General features: G+C 37.8%; 1 protein-coding gene across 1 annotated transcript in view; it reads right to left on the bottom strand.

The window, feature by feature from the left end:
- Positions 1–27,258, bottom strand: part of LOC120630656 — a 147,082-nt gene that overhangs the window by 65,751 nt on the left and 54,073 nt on the right. The window contains exon 7 of the mRNA XM_039899920.1: positions 7,050–7,245. Within this exon, the coding sequence (XP_039755854.1) occupies positions 7,050–7,245 (196 nt within the window). The remainder of the gene's footprint in view (positions 1–7,049; positions 7,246–27,258) is intronic.

Below are 27,258 nucleotides of genomic sequence, written 5' to 3'. Positions count from 1 at the left end.
GCTCTATGGAGTAATGGGTTGATGTGATGATGATGATCGAATAAAAGCGAATTATATATGCGAATAAAGTTACAGCTCAAGGTTTTTGAACTTAAAGTACGTACGGTAAGTATTCTGAAACGGTTGGCAAGGAGCAATAACTCATCCGGTAGCCCGATATCTCACTGTAAGCCACATTGCGGAGAGCCCTGGCTTAGCCAACGTTACGTGATACACGCTGAGCCTGCCAAGCCGAATGATTGCCAAGAACCGCGGCCAAGTCGCGGCTGGTAAAACGGATTTATGGATCGACGCTATTAGACCAATCTGCGACAGTTTAATACGATATTCATTTTTATATTATAAACTTACTCCTGAAATGCCGCGTTGATCTAATGGTTGTGTTAAAGTACCTACGGATCCCGTCCCGGGTACGGATCAAAAATTGAGTTTTTTTATTTTACTACAAGTCAGCCTTCAACTGCAATCTCACCGATTGGATGCAATCTAAGGTAGCGGGCTAATTGTTAGGAAGTATGGTAGTCATACCCCTAATTGGTTTGTACCGGAACTCTAAATCGCTTAGCGGCACGTCCTTGTCGGTAGGGTGGTAACTAGCCACGGCCGAAGCCTACCATCAGAGCAGACCAGAGAAAATTCTGAAATAAATTTTTGACGGCCGAGTGGCGCAGTGGGCAGCGACCCTGCTTTCTGAGTCCAAGGCCGTGGGTTCGATTCCCACAACTGGAAAATGTTGGTGTGATGAACATGAATGTTTTTCAGTGTCTGGGTGTTTATCTGTATATTATAAGTGTTTATGTGTATTATATTCATAAAAAAATATTCATCAGCTATCTCAGTACCCATAACACAAGCTACGCTTACTTTGGGGCTAGATGGCGATGTGTGTGTATTGTCGTTGTTTATTTATTATTATTATTATTATTATTATTATTAAATAATAAACTACCAAATTGCCCCTGTCGGGAATCAAACCTCGTACTTAAATTCATAGCACTCACCGTTGCGCCACGGAGGTCGAAATTTTTGTATTTCCTGTTAAAGAATTTTCAGTGCGAACTCATAGTTAGGAAATTGTCGGTGTCAACTCCCGTTCCTCGGACAGTTATTATCACTAGCTTATTGAAAATAGAACTTTAAGCCCAACAACCTGCACAAGAGCAGCGTGATGGGGCTATGCTTTAAAACCATACCGCCTATGAACGCCGAGGTCTGTGATCAGCAGTGGATAAACTAGATAGTTTTTGTTTTGAAAACTAACACTTTGTCTTCATCATTTATTTTTCTACATAAACATATAAGTATACTAATTAGGTACTCACTATAGTACTGCATAGTGATTTCACAATCTATACAATGCACAAAAAACCTATTTAGGTACCAAGCAGTCAAACACGTATATCATACATGTGAGTATATACAAGGTATAAGTTCATATATACACGTATATACAACGTGTAATACAATAACGAAAAACTGTTGATGGATGCATAAGTATACTACATAAGGAATCACCCTGTAAAAATATTAAATTAAAATAAGCATATCTATTATTCCATAGAAACTAATTTAAAACATTTTAAGTGTTTATTTATGACAACCCTATTGGAGATAAAAGACCGAAACGTGCATAGTACCTACGCTACGTGACGCGTAACTACTAAAGTGACAGGAGTCACTTGATTAGTTAAGTTAGTTAGATTTAATTTTGCTTGTCATGTTAGGGCTGTATCCGATTTCTTGCAGCAAAAAACTATTTAAACAATAAGCGTTTCGGTTTCACAGATAAGTCTCGGAGACAGCAAAATAATGTACCTCTAAAGCATGTGAACTAATATTTCGGTTTTCATTCACACGTTGTGTAGGCACAGGCCTATACACTGCACGTAGATTGTCGCACCACGAGCATGTCGAGGTCATCGGTGACGCGCACCGATAAATTTGTCCTGTAAAATATCTCTAACTCACTTCAATAAGCTTCTAGCATGCTCATAACCTAATAATATTCCGCTAACGAACTGATCCGTATTTCCGGTTGTATTAACACAGAGAGATTCATTGCGGCTTTTCATTTGCGGACAAAGCGCACGGACTCCTTTTGTTCACACTGCCGCAATTGATATCGATTCGGTCCGGCCGATTGTTCTTATTGATGCGATCAATCGATTTGTGTCTGTTAGCGACTCGGCATAAATGGATTACCGGGTTAGCGAACTGTCAATTTATATACTTTGACATCTGTATTTAGAAGTTCATATTATGAACATTTATCCTCTGTACATTGACATATTAATTTTTCGTTGCAAAATATTGTTTTTACATAACATTTGTGAACTTGCTATCCTTAAATAAACTGTTTTGTATCTATGGATGGCGTTTCGTATAAGCTATGTAGTAAAATATCACTTTGGTCAGTAAAAGAAAAAATATAAAACTACCCTCTACAGCAAATGCTAACCCCTCTACCGTGGTAATTATGGGCAAACGTGAGTGGTAGTTTGGGAGCCCTAAATCTAACTGACTGACTGATTTAATGACTGACTGATTGTAGACTATTGATGAAATTGATTTAACTTTTTATAAAAGATATTAGCTGTTCATAAGATAGTTCTGAAACAATTAATAATGTTGGAAAAAATCCGATTATTCTGGGTTTTTGAAATAATACTTCTTTAGCGGCGTTAGGAAAAATCATGGGAGTGAAATTATTCGATGTGACGAAATACGCGCACACATGGTTACACAATTTTAACAGGATGAAGGTAATTGCGAAACCGAGTGAGAAGGGAATACGTCATCCGCTAAAGCTAAAGTTAGCTATAGTGGACATTTTAGTTTATAAAAAGAAGGTTTGACAGTGCATACTTTTAATTGCCAAAGTCTGCGGGCTCATTCCGGTGATTTAATTGATTCCATTGTCAAAAATCTCAAAATTAAATTTTCAGTGAAACTTGCTGGTCCAATAATGAGATAACTAGATAATGCGTTATAATAAAACTTTCAAAGTATTAAATATCTTTTTCTCTATTGTTAGTGGCGTTTCCTCTACAAACGTAGAATAAAGCGATAAAATTTTTCAAAAGAGATTTATCTTGTTAAGCTAAAGAAGTATAACTTCTAATTAAATTTTTTGGGATCTTATTAACCATGTAATAACAAGCGAAAATTACAGCTGGCTAGTTATTACTGTTTGCTGTGACAGACTGACAGTCGGATAGAAAAACATACAATGGAAGAGTGAATATAGGTAGGAGATCTCTAGAATCTTCGAGATAGGTACCTACATAATAAAATATACCCTCAAAGGCTGTAGGAACTCGCTCCGAGCAATCTATTTCAAATAAAATCTACAAAAGCATCTTGACGGATAGATAAACGAGTTTCCCTCCATCGCCGGGATTTAGAAAAACCATAGACTATAATAGCGCTCTTTCCATTAATATAATTCTAATGATAATAGAGAAGATAAATCTACCCTGAATGATATTTACTTTTTTCTCTTTGGGACTTTTTTTCTCTTTAACCATACCTGAGCTCATGGGTATAATTATAATCAAAGTACTATTAATAATATAAATGCGAGAGTTTGCTTTTTGAGTTCATCTTTCACGCAGCAAGAGAGTAACAGATTGACGTGTTAGCTTGGTGGTCAGAACTTCTGCAGGGTGATTACGTATCCCGTGACAGGCTTACGACAGGCGTAAATCTTGACATAACAAATATTTAAAAGTGACGTTTGACAGCAGTAATCCCGAAATTTATGCTTGTCGCAAGACAATCGCGAGAAACGTATATATATTTTTTATACGCTCTACTTTTGATGGGATCGAGACTGATTTCGCTTTTCCGATGCTCCAACAGTGGATGGATGTTTTTTTTTAACTTTTTATGAATAATTCGGCCAGCTGCGAACACATTGAACATGTTTGAACCTGTCTACGCGACAAAGCAGTTTAATGGTTAACCGAATAATTCGGCCGAATACCCGGTTCGGTAAAGTTTAAACCAAATAATATTCTGTATTCGATTATTCTTTGAAACCAATGTTAGACGGATTTCTATTAAAAACCTCCGAGTAAAAACCACAGCGCTTAAACCGTTATTCGGCCGAATATCCGGTTCGGTAAAGTTTAAACCGAAATTGTATTCGGTATTCGGTTATTCTTTGAAACCACTGTTCGACGCATCTCTATTAAAAACCTCCCAGTAAAAACCACAGCGCTTAAACCGAATAATTCGAACGAATATCCGTTAAAGTTAAAACTGAATAATATTCGGTATTCGGTTATTCGTTGAAACCACTGTTCGACGCATCTCTATCAAAAACCTCCCAGTAAAAACCAGCGCTTACCGTTGCGCCAGGAAGGTTATTTTCCGTGTTACCCCCTGTTACCCTTGTACCGTGTTGAGAAAATATGAAAATCCATTTCGATTTACCAAGTGACCGGCTCTCCTGTTGATACGCATCAGAATTTAAATCATGAATATGTATTGTTATTTTACATACAATGCGGCTGGAGTTACTACCAGACAATAATGACTTTTATGTTAATAAACGTAAAGTGTACAGTGCTTTGTATATTTCACGTTCTCGTTGTTTATGCATCGAAACTACTTCATTAGTGAGGTCGTTTTAGCTGAAAATCTTTGTATTTAAAACCTTTGTGTACTGTGGGATATTCTCGCGCAGTTGTCCAGCGTTGGATAATGTGGATGTTGCTTAAATAAACATTACACTTTCGCATTTCAAATTAAGTGGCTGTCTGTTATCGGTGTTTGGTTCAATCGAAATCAAGCTTGAAACTAGAACATTCATACTAATGTTTCGTCTTAAACCTCTTGCTGACTGTACAGACTACAGCTAAAACCGATGGGTTCTCAAATAATGATATTAACAGCGGAATTCCCTAAATAACGTAGCTGAGGATCATTTATCTATTTACAAAATATTAATGTCCCACAGCTTGGCACAGGTGTTTGTGAATTGATTATAGTGAGTCTTTCTTCTTTGTATACTGAGAGTAGCGGTGCGCAAGTAAAGTCGAGACTACCACGGTGTCGTGGATAGAGGGGGGACGATATCGGGCGGCCAAGTTGACTCATTGTGTAGTACCAGCACGGTGCTCCAATGCGAGTTGGTACGAAGCCATATTTGCTATAATTCACAACGATTAAGGTTGTAATTAGGGTGTAATTTATAATTACACTCCATAAGCTTTACAACACCATAAAGATCTTCCAAACTAAATAGAAAAATAACACATTTTGTTTCGACACCGGAGCATCCTCAGGAGATGTATTTACGGCTAGCTTATGACTGGTGGGAAGCTTCGGCCGTGGCTAGTTACCAACCTACCGACAAAGATGACCTGTCGATAAGGGGTATGGGTTAAATATAACTGCCATACTCCCTAACAGGTTAGCCCGCTACCATCTTAGACTGCATCATCACAAGCTGAGATTGCAGTCAAGGGCTTATTCGTAGTGCAATAAAAAAAACCTGTGGCCATCTATCGTCTATCTGTTCTGGCAAAGACGTGCCACTGAGTGATTCAGCGTTTCGGTACGATGCCGCTGAGAAATCGATTTGGGTATAGGTTTAATATATCTGTGTTTGAGTATACGCTTTTATAACATGATTCCTAAAGTAATTTTGGACCAACCAATGCATGAGTTTAAAGAATGTGTTAAAACACATTTATTACAGCGAAGTTACTATACAATTGATGAATTTCTTAATGACGAGGTTGGTTAAAAACATCCGGCTCCACTTTCATCTCTCACAAGATAAATGAAATGAATTTTTTAATATGAAATTTAAATTGTTGATATTGGAAAAGAGCAACTGCTGAGTTTCTTGTCTGCTCTTCTCGGTAGAATCTGCCTTCCGAACCGGTGGTAGAGTCACTACACACAGACAGACTTGACGTTTCAAAAGTGCTTATATTAGGCCTACTTGAAATAAATTAATTTAGAATTTAGAATTTTATCATACTCTACCCCACACAGGTTCGCCTGCTACTATACTACGAGTCACAAAAATCGCTTACCACGAGGTAGTGTGCAGACGAGAGTTCACTTGGAATGAAAAGAAAATTCACAATCATTTGGTTTTTGCAGATTATAGCAAAATAAGTAAAATGTTCATGTATTCATGGAGGTCTTCGCAAAGTAACGCCTGCTGCTGCACGATTGTTCGATAATCCACCCCCAAAGAGGCGATAGAGGGGTTAAAAGGGGGTGAAACTGTGTCTCATTATAAATGCAATATTTGCTAAACAGCCAGCTAGCTACACAAGTAATTTCTCGTAGACAAAATAATATTTTTCACGCGACGCGTGCTGGCCCGGATTACCATAATATTACGTCGCCGTACAACGTTGAACGCTTATGAAAGATTTAGAACGACCGCCCATTTTAATATATTACCATATTTTGATATTATGTCCAATGCATATCTAAAGGTTCCGAAGCTTTGAAATCTATCGCGATTTAAGCTGTTTGTAAAATTGAGTTGATATTATGGGATGGTGTAGGGTTGTCGGATTTGAAGTTTGTCACCCAACTAATGACAGGCCTAAGAAGGTGGCGTGCCTTCATAAGTGCCTGTGATAGGCCTACATGAAAAAATAATTTTTGAATTTGAGTGAATTTATAAAATTTTCTCTAAACTAAAAATTATGAAAATTAAGTTTAATAATTTGCTATACTCCGCGAAAAGCAGGAGAAACTGTACGGTTTATTTTGTAATTTCTTCAATCTTTATACTACACACCAAACAGATCTTCGGCAATATATAATAGTACCCTCTACTCTACGCACGTTTCGCTCTGAAACCGGAGCATCCTCAGGAGATGTTGACTATCCACTAAATAATTGACTTATCAGTTATTATATTAGCTGTACTCGCAAAGCAGCAGGATGCTCCTGCTTTTTGCGGAATGTAGCAAAGTAAGCTTAATTTTCATGATACATTATGGAATTCCGCAAAGTAACGTCTACTTCTATCCAATACTAATAAAAATTAAAGAATTATAATAAATACTCACTGCGGCTCGTGTTCAGTCAGCAGCTCTTCGAAATGGAGCCGTACGGTGTGGGCCGGAGGGGCTCTTATTTCGGTAACGCAGTCCACATCATCGGGGTAAGGACGAGGAAAGCCGGGGCTGGAGATCGAAGCGTGCGGGTGCGAGTGGGACAGCACTATCGACTCGTTGCACTGCACTTTCGACGCTTTGTACGGATCTGTAACAATGGTAACAGTTTTCGTCATAATCATCACTATCTACCCATTAACCCAACGAGGGCCGATTGGCGCAGTAGTCTGATGAACATGAATGTTTTTTAGTGTCTGGGTGTTTATATGTATATAAAAAAATTCATCAGTCATCTCAGTACCCATAACTCAAGCTAACGCTTACTTTGGGGCTGGATGGCGATGTGTGTATTGTCGTAGTATATTTATTTATTTATTCACTAACATTTTCCAATTGTTCACATTCACAAACACATCAAACAAACATTTTCCAGTTGTGGGAATCGAACCCACGGCCTTACATAGCGTCAATCGGCGGTCATAATAAGGCATATCATATGCAATTCCAATCGCTTGCTTCGTCAATTATTACCAAAAATAAAGATCTATGGAATATATATCCCAGTTTCTCTAAAAACTCTTTATCGCTTCAATATTTATTGAAAGCGGCTGTATTAATTAAGTGCTTATATAATATAAATATACTACTACAATACACACATCACCATCTAGCCCCAAAGTAAGCATAGCTTGTGTTATGGTAACTAAGATGACTGATGACTAATAAATTATATGAATAATATACATAAATACTTATAATGTATAGATAAACACCCAGACACTGAAAAACATTCATGTTCATCACACAAACATTGTCCAGTTGTGGGAATCGAACCCACGGCCTTGGCTCAGAAAGCAGGGTCGCTGCCCACTGTGCCAATCGGCCGTCTAATATAATAGACTTGTTGAAGTTAAAACATCAGGATAACTCAGAAACTTGTGTGTGAAAATTCAAATACTCATAATTCAAGTCAATAAATAAGAATGATATAAGTAGCAGAAGAGCTTCTTGTAGCAGAGCTGGTCCGGGGAAGTACCACCATTGCCGCTAAGCAGCATTTTTGTATTTCGCAGCATTGCCGGTCATGGATAAGGACGTGGTTGCTGGTTTTTTTTTTAACTAATAACAATCATTATCTCGCTCAGCAAAGACCACTATTATTATTTATTTATCTACTCAAACTCATATTTAAGTATTTATAGTATATTAAGATATGTATTAGTATATTTATTTTTTTATATTTATCATTTTTTATTTTTATTTTATTTGTGTAGTCTGGTTTATGTATTAGTATGTAGATATTTGTATGTATGTACTAAATAGTGTACCCCACCTATTTGTTTTCTTTTTAGTTTTCCTAATCCTAAGGTTGCCTGGCAGAGATCGCTACTTAGCGATAAGGCCGCCTTTTGTATCCTGCTTCATTCTTCATGTGTTTGTTCTTTATTTGTCTTGTTTCTTTGTTTGAGTTGTGTACAAATAAAGAGTATAAATAAATAAACACAGAACGGCACTTTGGGGGACGTATTCCTTGCCATGTGAAGTGTTGCTCTGTTATAAGCTTCTTACCATCAAGAGTGCAAGCTGCATGGTCCATCAAATATTACTATTAAAAAAACGTACAGACTGACGAAACCAGATCCCATCGCTCGGTCAATTATAGTATCAAATAATATAAACCTTAACCTTATTCGGCGCGCAGCCGGTCTCTCGGGAGTAGTATGTGAGACAATAACAAATGGCTATGTCAAGTATATAGCACATAAACACGAAACTACAGTGATGAAGGGCCCCCGAGAGACTAGGATGTAAGCATGGTACAAGAGTTTGTATTTAATAACGGATATTCTCAAAAGAATGCTCAGATTTATTCAACGCAGGAAATTGTTCTATTCCATGCCACATTGTTCATAATTCAAATGGACAGGCTATTTGAATTACATATTTCAAATATATAATAAAAAAGTGTGTGCGTGTAACCTTTACGCGCGATTGAAGTAAAACTTATATTATTACTAGCTGTTGCCCGCGACTTCGTCTGCGTTTGATTTTGTTTTTAAAGTATTCAGTATCGCTAAGCCTTAAATGAGCATAGTTTTATATGTGACTGTCAATTAATTATAGACAAATAATTTGCAATAAAATAAAATTGTGACTTTACTTAAAGATCTAAGCTATCCTATCTCTTAAGTTGGACCAGACTGCTCACGGTGTGCCAATTTAATTTAAAATCGGTTAAGTAGTTTAGGAGTCCATCGCGGACAAACATCGTGACAGGAGATTTATATATATTAAGATTTATTATTGATGAAAGTGTAGGTAAAATGTTCCTGGGACTCCGCCATTTCATTTGATATTCACTATTTCGTTTTATATTCTATTTAAAATTCATTATTATCATTTTCACATTTTATAAATATTTACATTTGTTAAATAGAATAATTTAGAGTGGATAGAGAAACCAAACTTCTCTATTCAAACTCAAAAGCAACTACTATATATTATCTACAATATTAAAATAAAAAAAAAAACGAAATTCAATTTAACATGTTACACTAATGTTAGTGATCTTGATAGCTGCATTCGTTAACTTAAAACTAAAGCTACAAACGCGCCGTTAAGTCGGTATCGGTTGATTATATACTTCGTATTCCCATGAATATACTAGTAAGGAAAGTACTAGTAATTCGAGTTAAAAGGGTTGCCCTGTGCCCATCAACCTGAGCCGTAGAGGAGATCACCATGACCTACAAAGAGGAGACCAGTTCTCCTTCCCAAGACTTGTACTAGAAGGTCAAATTGTTTGGAAGAGATCTCCAGGACGTCAGAGACGCAAATGGTCGGACGATATAAGGGGGTGAATATAGTGGGGGGGTTTGCTACCGATATCTAAAGAAAGCGGTACTTAATAGGGAGACTTTCCGGTTGTTGACCGCCTAACTTCAATTTCAAGAAGATGGCAACCTAGTAAATATCATCATATTTACTTGTAACACAGTTATTATATTTTCATTTATGTTCTCCTTTTTTATTATTATTCGGTGTGCCAATCGTTGGAACTTCAAGATCTATTTGAAAAATAATTAATGCGTTAGGAGCCCGTTTATCGCGGGATGGGATATTTGAAACAACAGGGCAATGTCTAATATATCTATGTATATAAAATGCAATTGTGACTGACTGACTGACTGATTTATCTAATAAAGCACAGCTCTAAAAACTTGACGGATGGGGATGAAATTTTGCACACAGATAGTTATTACAACGTAGGCATCCGCTATGAAAGGATTTTTGAAAATTTCAACCCTAAGATGGATAAATGGGGGATGAAAGTTTGTACAAAATCCTTCATTTATCAATTCATTTTTCAAGTTACATCCTTGAAACTGTGACTTAAGGTTTTCGATTAAAAATAAATAAATACGTGTTTCACAACTTAACGTTCCTTTTTTTTAAACCTTTGCAATTAAAATTTACCAAATCAAAAACTGAACTTAACGTGAGCGAAGCCGCAGCAAAAGTTACTACACTTTCTTAAGTAAACTAGTTTACAAATTCTGCAGACGTTGTCATTGTCTCACGGGATTGGATTCGTACTATTCGACACCTTAATCACATTACAGTTATATTTTGAGTACGTCACAAGGTATATGTGTCTCAACTGCTGAGGTTAGCTCTCTATTAATAGTTAGTCTAGGGCAGGGGTTGCTAACCTTCTTCAGCCAGCGGTGCACTTACGAGTTAAGTAGATCTAAACCGCAGCGTTTTCTACTAGATGGCGGCACAGTCGCTATAAGAATAATATAAAAAGGCTTAATCTAATTTCGCCACCGATGGTAGAAGAGCCGTAGCTTGGTGCTCAAAGCGCAGAGGCCGCGATTGCCAGAGAGTTGAAGGTTCAAATCCAGTCGGTTCCGGAATTTTCATATTTCTTAAAAAAATATATAAAACCCTTATCATCAGATTAACCTATTACCGTCCCACTTAAGGGCAAGAAAGGGTTAACATTGAAAACATTATGGAGAACTCTCAGGCATGCAAGTTTCCTCGAGATGTTTTCCTTTACCGTTGAAGCAAGTGATATTTTAAAAACTTAAAACGCACATAACTTAGAAAATTAGAAGTCGAGCTCTTACTCACTGGGATATCATCGCAACATGGCTGAGATAATTCTATGTTAAGTTCTAAGCCAGCACGGTCTAGTTCCATACTGTATTGGCACACTGCTTGTATATATTATCCACCGCACGTTGGCTGCAATCCCAATGAGTCCCTCGCCACAATTTCACGCTCCGCAGTTATAAATATCTACAGCCTTATATAACGTGTGTTAAGCTTTAGTACTTCTGTTAATATTGTGTAGTTAAAGTCGGGTTAACGGGGTTTTTTAACCCCGATTGTTATAACTTTGACGTATTTCCCGTACGGATGAATCCATTTTCATTTTGTTTTTTTTTTTGTTTGAAATGTGAATGAGTCGGCAGTGTTCTTAACTACGTTTGATGAAATCTATCTAAGATGAGATTCATTTTTGAGGATTTGACGGCCGATTGTAGTGGGCAGCGACTCTGCTTTCAGAGTCCTCTGGTTTCGATTGCCACAACTGTAAAAGCTATAGCTGTGATATTAGGTTGGGTAAAAAGTTTCTTCGCATTTTTAAGAAAATTCAAATCATTTTTTTAATATTGTTCATTTACATTTAACTAGAATATGTAGGTACCATTTTGTTCGTTTAACTTTTTGCCATCTTGTAGGTAGGGACATAATCCCATTGCTTTAGAAATTTTGGGGCTTCTGATCAAAAAACCGCGACAAGTAATTTTACCATTACAAAGTCATATAGATTATATAATTACTATAGTTTCAAAAGAGAATGTTAATATAATGTTGTTATTGGAAATGGAACCCTGTGAGGGCGCTGTAACCAGATTTAGAGGTTTTCAGTGTATGGCTGTTTATCGGTTTATTATAAGTATTGAGATTTAATATTCATAAAAATATTCATATTTTGGGCTAGATGGCGATGGCGTTGGTGGGTGCGGCTGCTACCAGTGCCGAGCAGGCCAAGAGCCGTAAATATGAAAACATGAATAGCAGCTACATTTTTGTGCCTTTTGGAGTAGAGACTTTGGGACCGTGGGGTCCGGGGGCAAGAGCCCTTTTCAAAGAATTATCGAAAAGGGTTATCGATTCTACCGGTGATCCTAGAGCGGGTTACCTTGGCCAACGAATTGGTTTGGCCATCCAAAGGGGCAATGCTGCCAGCATCTTAGGAACTGTGCCTCGCTGCGGTTGTTTCGAGGACGTTTTAGATTTTATTTAGTTTTAAATAGTTTATAATAGGTTATATTTATAAAACATGTGTGTATTGTCGTAGTATGTATTTTTTAAACAACTCCCTCAGTATGGAAATCAAATAAAAGGGCTGGACTAGTAGATTAAAGTACACTATATTGAAAGTCAAGTGTTTTTCAATTTAAAAGTTATATATAACTCTACTTTTTATGGTACCTAATAGTAGTAGCGATTTTCGTGACAGAGTTTGTGCGGTGTGACCCGGATTTTACCGCCATGTTTAGTTCTGCCGCGAAGCATTGCTGAGTTCCGGTGAGGAGGGCGGGGTTGCCGGTGTAATTATAGTGACACGAAGCTTAACACTTACGCCCCAGGTTGTAGGACATACACAGGGAGGCAATTTGCAGGACGTGTCCCTCGTATGTAATGCAAAGGTTTACTCTTATTATAGGCGATGTGTTTCCACTTAGCATCAAGTGTGCCATCTGCTTGGTTCGTTACTTATAATTAATTTAATTAATTTATTTATACGGATTATTTGTATACCACATAAAGTTCAGAAAAACAAAAAAAAGAACAAACACTTCAAGTATCTCGTTTTTTAATAATATGATTGCTCAGCACCAACAAATTGACATATTTAATATAAGTTTAGCTAAGTTCCTAAATTATATTCAGACAAATGAACTAATATTTTTGTTATGTACATCTGTAACTGACTTAGTATACGTTTTGGCTGCTGTAAGTATACTAAGGATATTCATAAATAAATAAATAAAGTATGTAGTAGGATACAAAAGGCAGCCTTATCGCTACAGGCAACCTTAGGATTAGGAAAACTTAAAAGACACCCGAAAAGGTGGGGTACACTGTTTAAAGCGTACATACGAATAACTACATACTAATAAACACATTCAACAATACTATTGATAAATATGAAAAATAAATGTACTTATATATACTTTAGCACACCATAAATATTTGTTATAACAATCTAAGTCGTAAAAGTAAAGATTATATATTCAATTTTTATATATCATTCAAATTAATTTTACTCTATTCGTATAATATCGTTCTCATTCGCTATCTGGTCTAGACAATGGCAGAGCTCGCTTTCCGAACCTACGGTTGTACACGAATGCTCATTGGCCCCAGCCGAAATGAGTTGCAAAGTTGCTACCGACGCGAACATAGAAAAAACCACGCTGCTAATTCGAAAATGACTAGAATTTGATCTTCTATTATTACAGCTATCGTGGTAGACAACATAATTTAAGTTAATTCTCCCCTGTGAAGTTGTTGTGCAGATATCAGATTCTCCAGGCAGCATTGTCTCGCATAAAATCGAAATACGACCAAACAGATCTCGGTCTGGATCGCCTCGGTACGACCCGTAAGTATCTGCTTGTTGCTTAGACCAGTGCCTAACATTTGCAGAGTAGAACTTATCCGTTTTACACCGGTGGAACATCCAATCAAAATTCGCGTTCTAAACCCAGAGTGACGTAACCGGATCTCCACAGCAAGATTCGTGTCGTTACATAGGTTGTTCGCTACAATCTTAGACAGCATAATCACTTAGGGCAAAACTGCCGTTAAAAGCTAGTGGCTTTTAGAGGACAAAAAAATAAACAATATAAAAATAAAATAAAAATTAATTCAACGAACGAACGAGTCCACTAATTAATTCTTTTGACGTCCAAAAACAGAACACTGATGAAAGTTTCCGCCTCAATATAAAGCCTTCCTTTAAAGCCTTTTATGTCCAAAATTGTAAATAATTAATGGCGAAACGCAAATAACCGCGAAACAATACAGCAGATTGCACTGAAAAGTTTTCGATTACGTGCCTTTTCAAACTGTTCTGATGGAAATATTCATTGCCAAAAACTCACTAATGACGTCTCGAAGAAATAAAGTTAGTAGTACGCTTCTTTTGGTTGAATAATTACAAAAAAAAATGGAGATATGGATTGCTTAGTAACAAGTAACAACCCTTAAAATAAACCGGCCCACTGCAGAGCACGGGTCTCCTCCCGCAATGAGAAAAGGTAAAGGCCGTAGTCCACCACACTGGTCCAGTGCGGATTGGTGGACTCCACACACCTTTGAGAACATAATGGAGAACTCTCAGGCATGCAGGTTTCTTCACGATATTCAATTATTTAAAACGCACATAACTTAAAAAAGTTAGAGGTACGTGCTGGTATTCGAACTCGCCCCCTCGGAAGTGAAATCGATGTCCTACTCACTGGGCTATCACCGCCGTAAAGTCAGACATAATCGAAAGCGAGCTGCACCCAGTTAAGACTCCAATGATTATGGCAAGGTTATAGAACGTGTTTCAGAAGTCGTCAACTGGGGTTGCGGTCGTAAAAAGGCAATAAAGACACCGATTCATAAAGCGAATGGAAGTACAATGTCACGAGTCAACGCTATGGTTCGTTATTTCATTCCGAACCCCGATCTCATTTAATTTTTAGATTTCCGTGCCTTACAACAGTGGTATATGTTTTAAAATTTTATTGTACATCCCTATAGCTACTAACATTATAAATGTCAATGTTAGTTTGTTTTTTACGCTTTCACGCAAAAAACTACTTAACAGATCCTCATGAAACTTTGTAAACATATTCTTGGAAGTGTTAGAAGTAATATAGGATACTTTTTGAAAGTGTTTGACGAATTTACACCGTAACTCCGACAAATTATTACCGATTCAAATAATTATTTGTGTACTATAGAGGATATAATTTTGCCCAAACTTTGTGAAGATCTGATGAATGTGGTTGGAGATAGAGGACAGAACTCCTCAGTGGACAGCAGCAACCCTTTCATTTAAGGCTTAGCGATATTGAAATCTTTAAATTTATTTAGAACTACAACTCAATTGAATGCCACATCAAATAACAAAATCAAACGCAGACGAAGTCGCGGGCAACAGCTAGTACGAAATAAATAGTAAATTTTATAACTTAAAATCTGATCCATGCATATAACTGAGAATAGGACGCAGCTTCCGCTATGCTACTACTGCCATGTACATACTGCGATTGTTAACCAACCGTTGTGATTATGGGCTAACCCTCCCATTGACAGAGGCCTTTAGTCCACCAGTATTATCTTTTATACGGAATTCCAAGGATGTATGGATGGATGGATGTATGTATGTATGGATGGATGGATGGATTGACATGTTTAAATTAATCATTATTACCTACGAAAATGTCTGGGAGGCTAAATGCCTAATTGTTAGGACACAATAACCGCTTTTTGTTATAATTTGTCAATCAGAACACGGGTACAATCTTAAGATGGTGACGTTCCTATCAGATCCAAATAAATATAAATTTCTCTTTAAATTATTCAAATTGGACCAACGTTTAGACGTTACTACGGGTATATAAATGCTAAAAGATATTAAATCCGATAATAACCGATTTGATGCAAACGAAGTTGCGCGGGTCAGCTAGTCTATAAAACATAACGTAATAATAGTAACGGTTTTTATAAATGAATATTTAAACATTCCAGTTTTTACTTATCATTTCAGATATTATATGTTTTTAATGTATATTCTAGTGTAACTGCGTCACATAAAGACGGATTAGCAAAGATGTATGTCCCCATTTAAATTTGATTTAGAACTGATGATAGTTTCGTAGTAATCACCAGGGTGGCCGTCAAAAATGCGTAAAACGGTCGTGTAATGATAATCATTAAAGTCCACCAATCCACATTAGAACAGCGTGGTGGGTGGTGTGGTGCCCAGTACTACGTTACTAGGATAATAGGCTGATGATGGTCATCATGAGGCTGATATGATGGAATCAAATTTTTTCTACATGTATATGACAGCATTAAAAATGTATCTGTTATTCAGAAAAATGTATCTGTTATTCAGTCAACACTAAATAAAAACAGATAGGAAAATAGACATAAAATGGCCGAGTTTTAATTTTGTCTAAAATTACAGCATCAAAAGAGAGTGCTCGAAAGAGTTGTTTGCATTGATACCTCCTTCTCTGCTCTCTGACCGCACGTCACGCCGTAGAGATAAATTTCATCCTTGTCATCTGGATGCCTGATATACTTCTACTATTCGAAATACCAGATTATTTCTACCGCGCACTTGCAAATTATGGAACAATCTCCCATCTGATGTGTTTCTTCAAATATATTGTATACTAGGGTTATTCAACGGGTGAAAAACAAATTCCTTAATAGCCGGAAACGCATCGGTGGCTCATCTGGTGCGTTTATGGGCGGCGGTGATCTCTTAACATCAAGGGACCCAGTTGCTCGTTTGTCCGCTATTAATATTTAAAAAAATGTGTCTATTATTCAGACAACACTAAATAAAAACCGAAAGGAAAATGGACATAGAATGGCTGAGTTCGAACTTTGTCTGAATGTATATGACAGCATCAAAAAATTTTTCTGTTATTCGGACAACACCAAATAAAAACCGATAGGAAAATGGACATAGAATGGCTGAGTTCTCTGGGCACTGCATTTCCTCGCATTGCGATACCATTTTTTCCAATATTTTGTCATCCTTTTGGCTGGACGATTGCTTTTGCTCCGATTTAGTAGTTATCTGTTCAAACAATACTGTGGGAGTTTTTGAACGAGGTACCACACGGCACGATTTGCTGCATTACAATACAAGCAGTGCTAAAAAATATCGATATAATATATTTTTATTTATGTAAACACTACACGGTCAACATTAATCAGAAGAAAGTATTCGGTTTATAATTGACTGTACAACCTCAATTTAAAATTGACGTTGTGAAATACCAACAAAAAGAACACAAAAGCAGGTAGTCAGATTCTGCCCGTGACATCCAACTTGACATCTCTTACCTCCGCAGTCTCATCATGACCACGATCCATGCAACTGGGTCGAAATATTGACAAATCCCATAATATTATCGTGGTATGTACCCTCTTCAAAATTCAAAATTCATTTATTTCAAGTAGGCCTAATTTATAAGCACTTTTGAAACGTCAAGTCAGTCTGTTTGTAGTGACTCTACCACCGGTTCGGAAGGCAGATTCCACTGAGAAGAGCCGGCAAGAAACTCAGCAGATTGCTCTTTTCCAACATCATTTTAAACTTTAACAATCTTTAGAATTTTTCTGTTGTGTGAGAGATGAGAGCGGAGTGTTCTCGTTAAGGAATTCATCAATCGTGTAGTAACTACGATTTGTTAAATGTGTTTTAATATATTGTTTAAACTTAGGTAAAAGTAGATCTAATATTACCTTCGGTATCATGTTATAAAAGCATATACCCATCCCCACAAAGGATTTCTGTACTTTTCTCAGACGATATGCAGATATCACTAATTTATGTCTGTTTCTAGTTAGTAGACTGTTTATATCGACTTTTCTTCTTCTTTCTCTGGGCTTGTCTCCGCACTTGGTCGGCCGGAACCTTCCGTTGTACGTAGTGCCACTGGTACGGCTGGGTCACTCCAGCCAGCCGAGCTCACTCCAGAAGCTTAGCACGCCGCCCAGGTCGCCAAGTGCTTCAGGGAGTGATGCTGGGGAGCCAAGGTATGCTGCGCGTTGCTCTGCTACTCCTCTACATCGGAGCAATACGTGAGTAGGATTTTCATCTGCCTCCATGCATGCTCTGCACAGAGGACTGTCGGTTATGTGGTATGTACACCTTATTTCAACCTCACTAATGACGTCGTGAAGAAATAAAGATTACGTAGTACACGTCTTTCGGTTGAATGATTACAAAAAAAGAGAGATGAATTGTTTAGTAACAAAAAAAAAAACCCATTACCGGCCCACTACAGAGCACGGGTCTCTACCCACAATGAGAAGGGGTAAGGGCTGTAGTCCACTACGCTGGCCCAGTGTGGATTGATGGACTCCACACACATTGACATTTTTAACAAAAGAATAAATATTCGTATAATCTTGAGGGAAATTATATATAATTTTTTTTTAAGTGTTTCTTTTTTGGTTCAACTTTAATTTTATCTTTACTTTTTGTTTAATTTAATTCCAAGTTGTGTACACATACTTTGGGTTGTAGCTTAGAACAAAACTTGTTATAACTTATATGTAGATCTAGTTTTAGTTATTACCTGTTTTGTGTACCTAGTTATGTATATTCGTTTAGTTTATGTATTATTATGTAGTTATTCGTATGTATTTATTTTATATTTTGGTACCTGCAGTTAGTTTTCCTCTTTTTTTCCTAATTCTAAGGTTGCCTTCGGCAGAGATCGCTACTAAGCGACAAGGCCGCCTTTTGTATTCTACTTCTATTTTTATGTTTCTTTTTTTGTTGTATAATTCTTAGTTAGATAGAGATAGAGATAGAGTAGAGTTATAATAATAATAATAATAATATTAGTAAAAAGTAGGATTTATTTTATTATTATTTTTTACTTTTATTATTATTCCAGGAAAAGTAGCATACACAGAGTCCCTAAAAACCCCCAATAAACGCGGATGCAGAACGCAGGCTAGCTGATGAACCATAAAACCATGATATAACGATATGATTTCGAAATAAACAGCAACCTACTTTAAGGTCGTTTATATAGAGATAAGTGTTCATCATCTTTATTACATCGTAACTCGTAAACGAGGACTTAGATGTGGTTCCGCGATATGAATCATAACTTTGCGCTGCTTTACTACAAAGTATCTTTAACTGGTTGTTATATTATGATAGGTAGTGTTTGTAAGAGCGAATATTGATGTATTTATTTATTTATGTGACGACCTCCTTGGCGCAACTGTGCTCAGCTGTGAATTAAAGAAGGAGGTCCCGGTTCGATTCCCAACAAGGGCAATTTGGGAATTTATAATATCTGAATGTTCACTGGTCTGGCTTTGGCCGTGGCTAGTTGCCTCCCTACCGAAAAAAGACGTACCGCTAAGTTATTTAGTGTACCGATGTCGCGTAGAAACCGATTAGGGATGTCTACCATACTCTAGTACTACATCATCACTTACCGCCAGGTGAGATTTCAGCAAGAGCTAACAGTGTAGTTAAGTAAAAAAAAAAAAAAAATCTCGACCCAGGCCTCCCACCAGACCAGATCAGAGATATTCGGAGATAACAATTCCGCTTATAAGTCAAAAGAGCTCAGAGCTGAACTTCGCTAGGAAGGTCGGTAAAAGTATATTGGAAAACGTTCATGCTAGTGTTAAAACGGTCTCGAAACAGATTAAAATAAACTCTCCAATGTACCTCAATATGCGAAAGCTTAAAAGCGCCCTCATAAAAGTTTATACAAAGCTATTTGCCGTTAAATTTGTTCGCTTCGCCAATATGTGTAGGTTTCCTTGCGCCTCACTGGCCAGTGTTTAAATATGCACTAAAATCCGTTTTCCAACAGAGTTTACAGTTGATCGGACACTGGCCCCAGTGCCGCATGAATTATGATAGTCACAATACGCGTCAGAGCCGAATGAGCTATGAAGGCGGAAAAGCGGTAACGTGCTTTCCATCATTAGCGGCAAAAGCTCGCGTGGGGCCAATAATTACGCAGGTAGTTCCTCCACAGCGGTGAAGCTGTGATATCGAAGTGGGTAGGAGCTCGACTTCACTTTCGAGGGGCCGACTTCGATACCCCGCACGCACCTAAGTTATGTTAACGTTTCTAAGTTATGTGCGTTTTAAGTAATTAAAATATCAATTGCTTCAATTGTGAAGGAAAACATCGTGCCTGAGAGTTCTACATACTGTTCTCAAAGGTAACCGGACCACCAAACTGCACTGGGCCAGTGTGGTGGATTTCAGCCTACACAACAAAAGGGTTTTGTGGAAGACCCTTGCTCTGTAGTGGGCCGTACTAAAAATTAGTCGTTATCTGAACTTTGAACTAGTTGTAAGCAAATATATAGTTTAAGTTTGTAGCGGCTTAACCTGTTAGGAGTTTAGCAGTTATAATAAATCAAATTTTTATTAATTTCGCAGCATTGCGAAAAAAATTAAAACCGGAGGAGTTTACGAAATACGCAAAAATTCAAGTAACAACGCATGAGCTATGCAACTGCAAAAGGCGCGAGTACCGAATGGGCTTCAAAGCCTCAAAAAGCGCACCGCACGAGCTATAAAACAGCAAAAGCCGCAATAACTTTAAAAACTCAATGCGCTAAAAAATCACAGACAGTGGAAGTTCCGCACGGGCTACTAAAGCCGCAACGGTGATCGAATTTCTTATCTAACCGAAGCTTTCAAAGTTCGACAACTTTCGTTACGACTGCTGTAAGATTCGTAGAAGCCAAAAAATCCCAAAAACTATTCCTAACTAACCTCCTTTCTAATAAACTATTGATCCATAAAAATTGCAACCGTTTGCTATCATCTTTATTAACTTTGGAAGAGCTTAACCTGCGAAAAATATTCATTTTGAACTCTCTTATTTGCATAATGACTTTCGCGAAAATGCTCTGCTTCAATTTTTGAGTGAGTGATGGTCTTGCGGTTAGAACCAGTATTGGTAAATATTTTTTTAATAAAAAGAAAATGAATTAAATTGAATGAGGGCTATAGATTAAACTTTAATAAGAGCTTCCGCAATTAACAAATGGATTTTTAGCATTAACTGTATTTTAATTTTACTTATTTTAAACCCCCACAAAAAAGACGAGTTGTTTCACATCTCTGTGCGTGTATATATGTGTGTGTTCGTGTGTGTCTGCTGTGCCATCGGATTTCGCGAATGGATGAACCGATTTCGATTTTGTTTTTTTTGTTTGAAAGGTAAGTGTTCTTAGCTATGATTGATGAAAATCAATCCCAGATGGCCGCCAATCAGTATCAGATGATGATTAACTTGACTAATATAACTATACTATGTCAAATTCAATTGAAAAAATGGCCGTCACCACAAAATGGTAAATTACATTTTCTTACATAAGACCCTCAATAAGCGTATCAAATGAAAGCGCTTGGCTAGTAAAAATCAAAATTCATTTATTTCAAGTAGGCCTAATATAAGCACTTTTGAATCGTCAAGTATGTCTTTCTCTACCACCAGTTCGGAAGGCAGATTCTGCCTGAAGAAACCGGCAAGAAACTCAGCAGTTGCTCTTTTCCTTAGTAGAATAATGTAAACTATATACTACACACAGGCATGATGTTTTCAGAATGCTGTTGGGCTTACCCCGTTATTCTAGTGCATCATAAATGTTCGCGATGGCTCATACTGATGACTTTTTTGCCATCAGAAGAGGTCGATTAGCATCCTTGATGAAAAGAACGTGTGTAAGCAGTAACGGCATTCTGAAAGCACTAATAAATCGATACGACTCTCCAATTTACAAGTTGTATATTAAACTCCACGTAGGGCTGCCTGGACGCAGAAATTTTAATATGTAACTTTTTTTTTAATTTTGCATATTAATATTTAATGTAAGTTTTTTTTTATTTAGTTTAGTTTTTACTCATTCTATTTATGTTATAGTGTAGTGCATAGATGCCAAATAAATAAAAAAATAAAATAAATAAATATATTGAAAATCGGGGTTTTTTTTAAATATGTAATTTATAATGCCATAACGTTCTTTGGTTGTTAAATTACTGCACTGCACATTATTTCTTCTTTATTAACAATGACTAAACATTTCAATAGAATTAAGTGCGACACCGAAACAAAAATTTGGACATCCTCTGAAACTAAATCATCATTGACTGAGAACTGAAAAATTCTCAAGAACTGAAGTTAACGTATTTTTAAGTACTGAAATTGCGAATACCTTTTGCCTTTGAACTTTAAGTTGCTTGAAATTGCGAATGCATTTTGCCTTTGAACTTTAAATTGCGAATGCCGTAATTCGAATTGTCCGCCTCTGATGTGCAAAGGTCATCAAGGTTTTCTTATCATATCCAGAAGCGGCTCACGTGGCAGTGTGCAGTAAAGTTTATTGAGGTACTTTCTTTAGCTAAACATGTAAAAACAAAAGTTACATAAAATAGCCTCAGTAGTAGAGCTGTTTGTGACATTTACCTGGGGAATTAAAAAAAAAAAATCAAAATTCAAAATTCATTTATTTCTTACAAGCACATTTAAAACGTCAAGTTAGTCCAAAATTACCTTGGGAATCAGATTATATAAGCATATACTCAATCCCACAAATCAATACTACGGCCTTGCTTAAGCAATTGCAGAGCATTTGCAGAGCATTGCAAAGCTGCTGCGGTATGAACGGTGGTTGCCGGTGTAATTTCGGGCACATAAGGTTTAAATAGGCCTCATAAGAAGGCTTAGAGTTACTTATCGGGCGATGGAGAGAGCTACGGTAGGAGTATCTCTACGTGATCAAATCAGAAATGAGGAGATCCGTAGGAGAACTTGAGCTTAGCTCAGCGAGTTGCAAAGTTGAAAAGCTAAGGATGTAATAGACAGGGCACAGGGCATAGAGGGTATGCACAGGGTATGCAGAAGATATAAAATGAATAAAATCTCCAGTGCACACTGCACGCCACTGGCAGGGCACATAGCTCGGAAAATCGATGGACGTTGGGGTCTTAAGGAGCTGGAATGGCAACCCGGCACCGGTAAACGCAGCGTAGGTCGGCCCCCAACGCGGTGGACAGATGACATCAGGCGAGTCGCTGGGAGCCACTGGAGGCAAGCGGCCCAGGACCTTGTATTGTGGAACTCCCTACAAAAGACCTATGGTCAGCTGTGGACGTCCATTGGTTTAAATGATGATGATGATGATGAGGTTTAAAAAGAACGTCTCAGTTTGATGGACACAGAGCTGCAATTTTTAGCACGTGTTCTTTACCCCGCAAAGTGCTGCTAAAGTAGTTATTAGTTAGGGCGTAAAGAAAAGACAAACAGACAAACACACGTTCACATTTATAACATTAGTTTGTCGGTCTGACGGGGACTAGTAGTCCTCACCTCACGTCATCACCTCTACTTACGACCCTGGGAAGACAAGAAGAGACAAGGAAATCGGGAATCATAAATCTTCCCGGGACGAGCTATAAGCGTTGTGCAAGGGAGGCACCGGTGCGTTCCTTGGAGATTTCGGAACCTCCCATTATATACTGGGGCTGGCTACTGAGGGGGTTTTAGTGGGTAGAAATCCGACAACTCAAATTCTCCCACAGATAATTGGGTATCTTTTAAGAAGATTTCCCCCCAGTCAACAAAAAAAAAAGGTATGCATACAGTCAAGTTGACTGCTGAATAGCAAAAAATCCTCAAGAGTCAGACGCGTCGGATTTTCAATACTGAAATTGCGAACGCCATACCGTGAGTCGACCTCATCGGGTGTGCAAAGGTCAACTGCATTTTCTTATTGCACCCTTTATCGATTCTTATAGAATCCTAGCTGTAGTCCCCGTTCTTCGTTCGCGCTTACAAATCCATTTGGGAATCGTTGATTTTCCTGGGATAAAAAGTAGCCTAGTTTACTTGCAGAATTAAGAACATATTGATTTACGTTTAACGTTAAACTGTATTAATTCACCCCCTGCAGGGCTAGCACAGGTAGGTGACAAAAAATATCTCCCTCGAATATATCCCCCGCCAAGGGATATAGTGAACGTGTCAACCTGCTAAAACACGGGAACATGGAATAGACGATGTGTACTCCTGTTTATTATTACACATATACTAGCTGTCCTGGCGAACTTTGTACCGCGGATAATTTTTTTTTAAACATTTTCCAGTGGACCAAAGTGTGAATCTAAACCATCCTCCCATCCCCTTGAACGCACACCAAAAAATTCATCAAAATCGGTCCAGCCGTCTAGGAGGAGTTCAGTGACATACACACGCACACAAGAAATATATATATAACTAGCTGACCCCAGCGCCATCTGTCGGGCTGATTTGTGAATCTAAACCCTCCAGGGTGCTACCCAAACGTATACCAAAAAAATCATTCAAATCGGTCCATCCGTCTAGGAGGAGTTCAGTGACATACACACGCACACAAGAAATATATTATATATAACTAGTTGTACCCTGCCATGCTCTGCTGTGCTTCGCTTCACATTTTCATGGAATAGTTGAGAAATGAGAAATAAAATAAAGAATACATTACATATGTTAGCGAGTGTTTTTCTCGCTTTCGGCAGATGGCGCGGTCACTGGTACATCGATCGTTAAGAAGAACTGTAGTTTTGCGGATATGTGACTGATGCAAAAAAAAAAAAAAAACAATCCTTGATGCGGATTATATATCATGCTAAAATTTCAGCTCGATCGGTGCAGAACTTTTGGAGTTTATGAAGCGTACACAAACCAACATCACATTTATATATATATAGAAGATTATTTAGACAGTATTTCCACTTGTGCACCAGTGTTCTGAGAGCTGGAGGCGAAGGCTTTTATCCTTTCCCGGGAAGAATGGTCTCTTTCCCATGCTATCCGTGCTGAAAGTGAATTCGAAGTCCTACCCACTGAGCTATCATCGCTTCTGATTTTTCTGTGAATTTTTGAGTACGGTTTGATAAATTTGTCTATTTCCATTTTAGAGACATTTGATAAGTAGGTCTTGCGGTTATATCCGGTAATGCTAAATGGATAACAAGCGTAGCCCCCTGACCTAGATACTGACATAAAAGCTGAACACTCGGCGCGGCGCCGGGACGGACTATTGTCAGCGACCAAACGGTGTCCGGGCTGTTCAAGGTAATGGCTTTGTACGCGTGGCGACACTTACGTTCACCATAGAATTGAAGCAATTCGTTGACGTCACTACTTTGTTGACGTCACGGTTTTAGTAGAAGTTGAGCTTTTTTAGAAAGAGCTCGTCCGGGGAAGTACTTTTGCCGTTCTTATTTCTGCTGTTGTAGTTTCGCAATATATTTATAATAATATAGTCTTTGTGAGACAAAATATTACTCTTTATAAACAAAAAGCTGATATTAACAGTCAACTTACCAGAAACGGACATAAATTAGTGATATCTGCATATGGTCTGCGAAAGGTGCAGAACTCCTGGGTGGGGTTGCGTATACGCTTTTACAACATGATTCCTAAGGTAATTATTGACCTACCAATATATACATTTAGGAAATGTATAAAAACACATCTAGGTTACTATACATTTGATGAATTCCTTAATGACAAGGTAGATTGGAAGCAGCCAGCCTCGCTCTCATCTCCCGCAAGATAGAAAAATGATTGTAAATGTAGATGTTGGAAAGGAGCGAGTTTCTTGCCGGCTCTTCTCGGTAGAATCTGCTCTCCAAACCGGTGGCAGAGTCACTAAAAACAGACATACTTGACGTTTCATTTATTTTTATTCCACTACAAATTTGCTTTTGGCTGCAGTCTCATCTAGTAGTGACCATTCTGTCTAAGATGGTCGCGGGCTAACCTATTTGGGGTATGATGGTTTTATAAATCTAATCGTTATCTATGCGGTATCGTGTAGGAACGCTTAATTAGTGTAGAAACCGAATGCATAATAGTTTTTGGGCCAACCTTGAAATCGAACCTAGAACACTATTATTCGTAATCGAACATAACAGTTACTCGAAAAACGAGACAGTTACTTAACATACCTACAGGTTGAACCAAGTATTTTTTTCCTTTTTAAACTCGGTCGGTGAAATGCTGGTAAATTAGCAAGGAATACGGCCTACGCAGTCGTCTACGAGGTTCGTAGACGTGCTACGAATAGCAGGAGCTGGATTTTTACCCAGCGAACATTTTAGACAAAATGGGTGCCCTTTAGAGTTTCTTTGTAATTTACCTAATAATACTAAAGTCTTATGTCATCACACCAATAAAAGGGTAATACGCTCAGTTTACTCAATTTAGGAAGGCAAGTCGAATGTTAACAAGAATGTTTTAAGCACCAAGCAATTTTGGAGAACGAAAGGGCTTTAGTGTCTTACTCCTAATGCTTGCAATCTCAAACCCTACTCTTCATACTATAAGATCTATTTTATATCAAACCCGAGATGTTCATTTTTGAAATAATAAAAGCCCCAAATTTGAAGAGCCATTCGATTTAAGACTTTATCATAGGAGGCGCAGAGTTCGGTTGAAAACAGGTTATTGGATTGTCTTTTTGGTAATGGGAAAATGAACTGTAAGTCAATGGGCTAAAGGCGTTTTTGTAGGTGGGGGGTCAGTGAGCACACAGGTCACGTACTTCCTCGTTGGGGGTGAACGTGACGACAATGTAAGTGGTCAATCCAGTGACGGTTGAGCCAAAGTGATAAGTGCTGTCGTTGTTAACTTGTTAATTAGTATGGAGATGTGATTATTATTAGGACACGTTCACTTTGCATGCGAAATTCGGTAGTACGAATACGTACGATTTTTTTTACGTGAAAACTTCTTTGGGCCTGTTGAGCATTATTGAGAGAACAAAAAGCACAGAACTAAGGACATACAGAAACCGTATAAAGGCATATATAATGACGTATAAAGCTAATGACGGCCGATTGGCGCAGTGGGCGGTGACCCTGCTTTTTGATTCTAAGGCCGTGGGTTCGATTTCCACAACTGGAAAATGTTCGTGTGATGCTTTCTGAGTCCAAGGCCGTGGGTTGGATTCCCACAACTGGAAAATGTTCGTGTGATGAATGTTTTTCAGTGTCTGGGTTTATCTGTATATTATAAGTGTTTATGTATATTGTTCGTAAAAAAGCTACGCTTATTTTGGGACCAGATGGCGCTGCGTGTTTCGTCGAACTATATTTTTTTATTTATTTAATATCGAAGCATCAAAAACCACTCTACTTTAGTATGGTTTCTCGAACAAATTGTTGGTCACTTCATACTATTTAGTAGTTGGCAGTAATTATTTTACCACTAATGTTCTAAACGTTCACCATAAAATGGGAAAATAGGAAAATGTTTGTGAGCTCTCGAGTTCGCGGGTGTGAACCGCGGAATGT

The sequence above is a fragment of the Pararge aegeria genome, chromosome 16, assembly GCF_905163445.1.
Source record: "Pararge aegeria chromosome 16, ilParAegt1.1, whole genome shotgun sequence".
Lineage (NCBI taxonomy): Eukaryota > Metazoa > Arthropoda > Insecta > Lepidoptera > Nymphalidae > Pararge > Pararge aegeria.
This window is presented reverse-complemented; position numbering and strand designations above follow the sequence as displayed.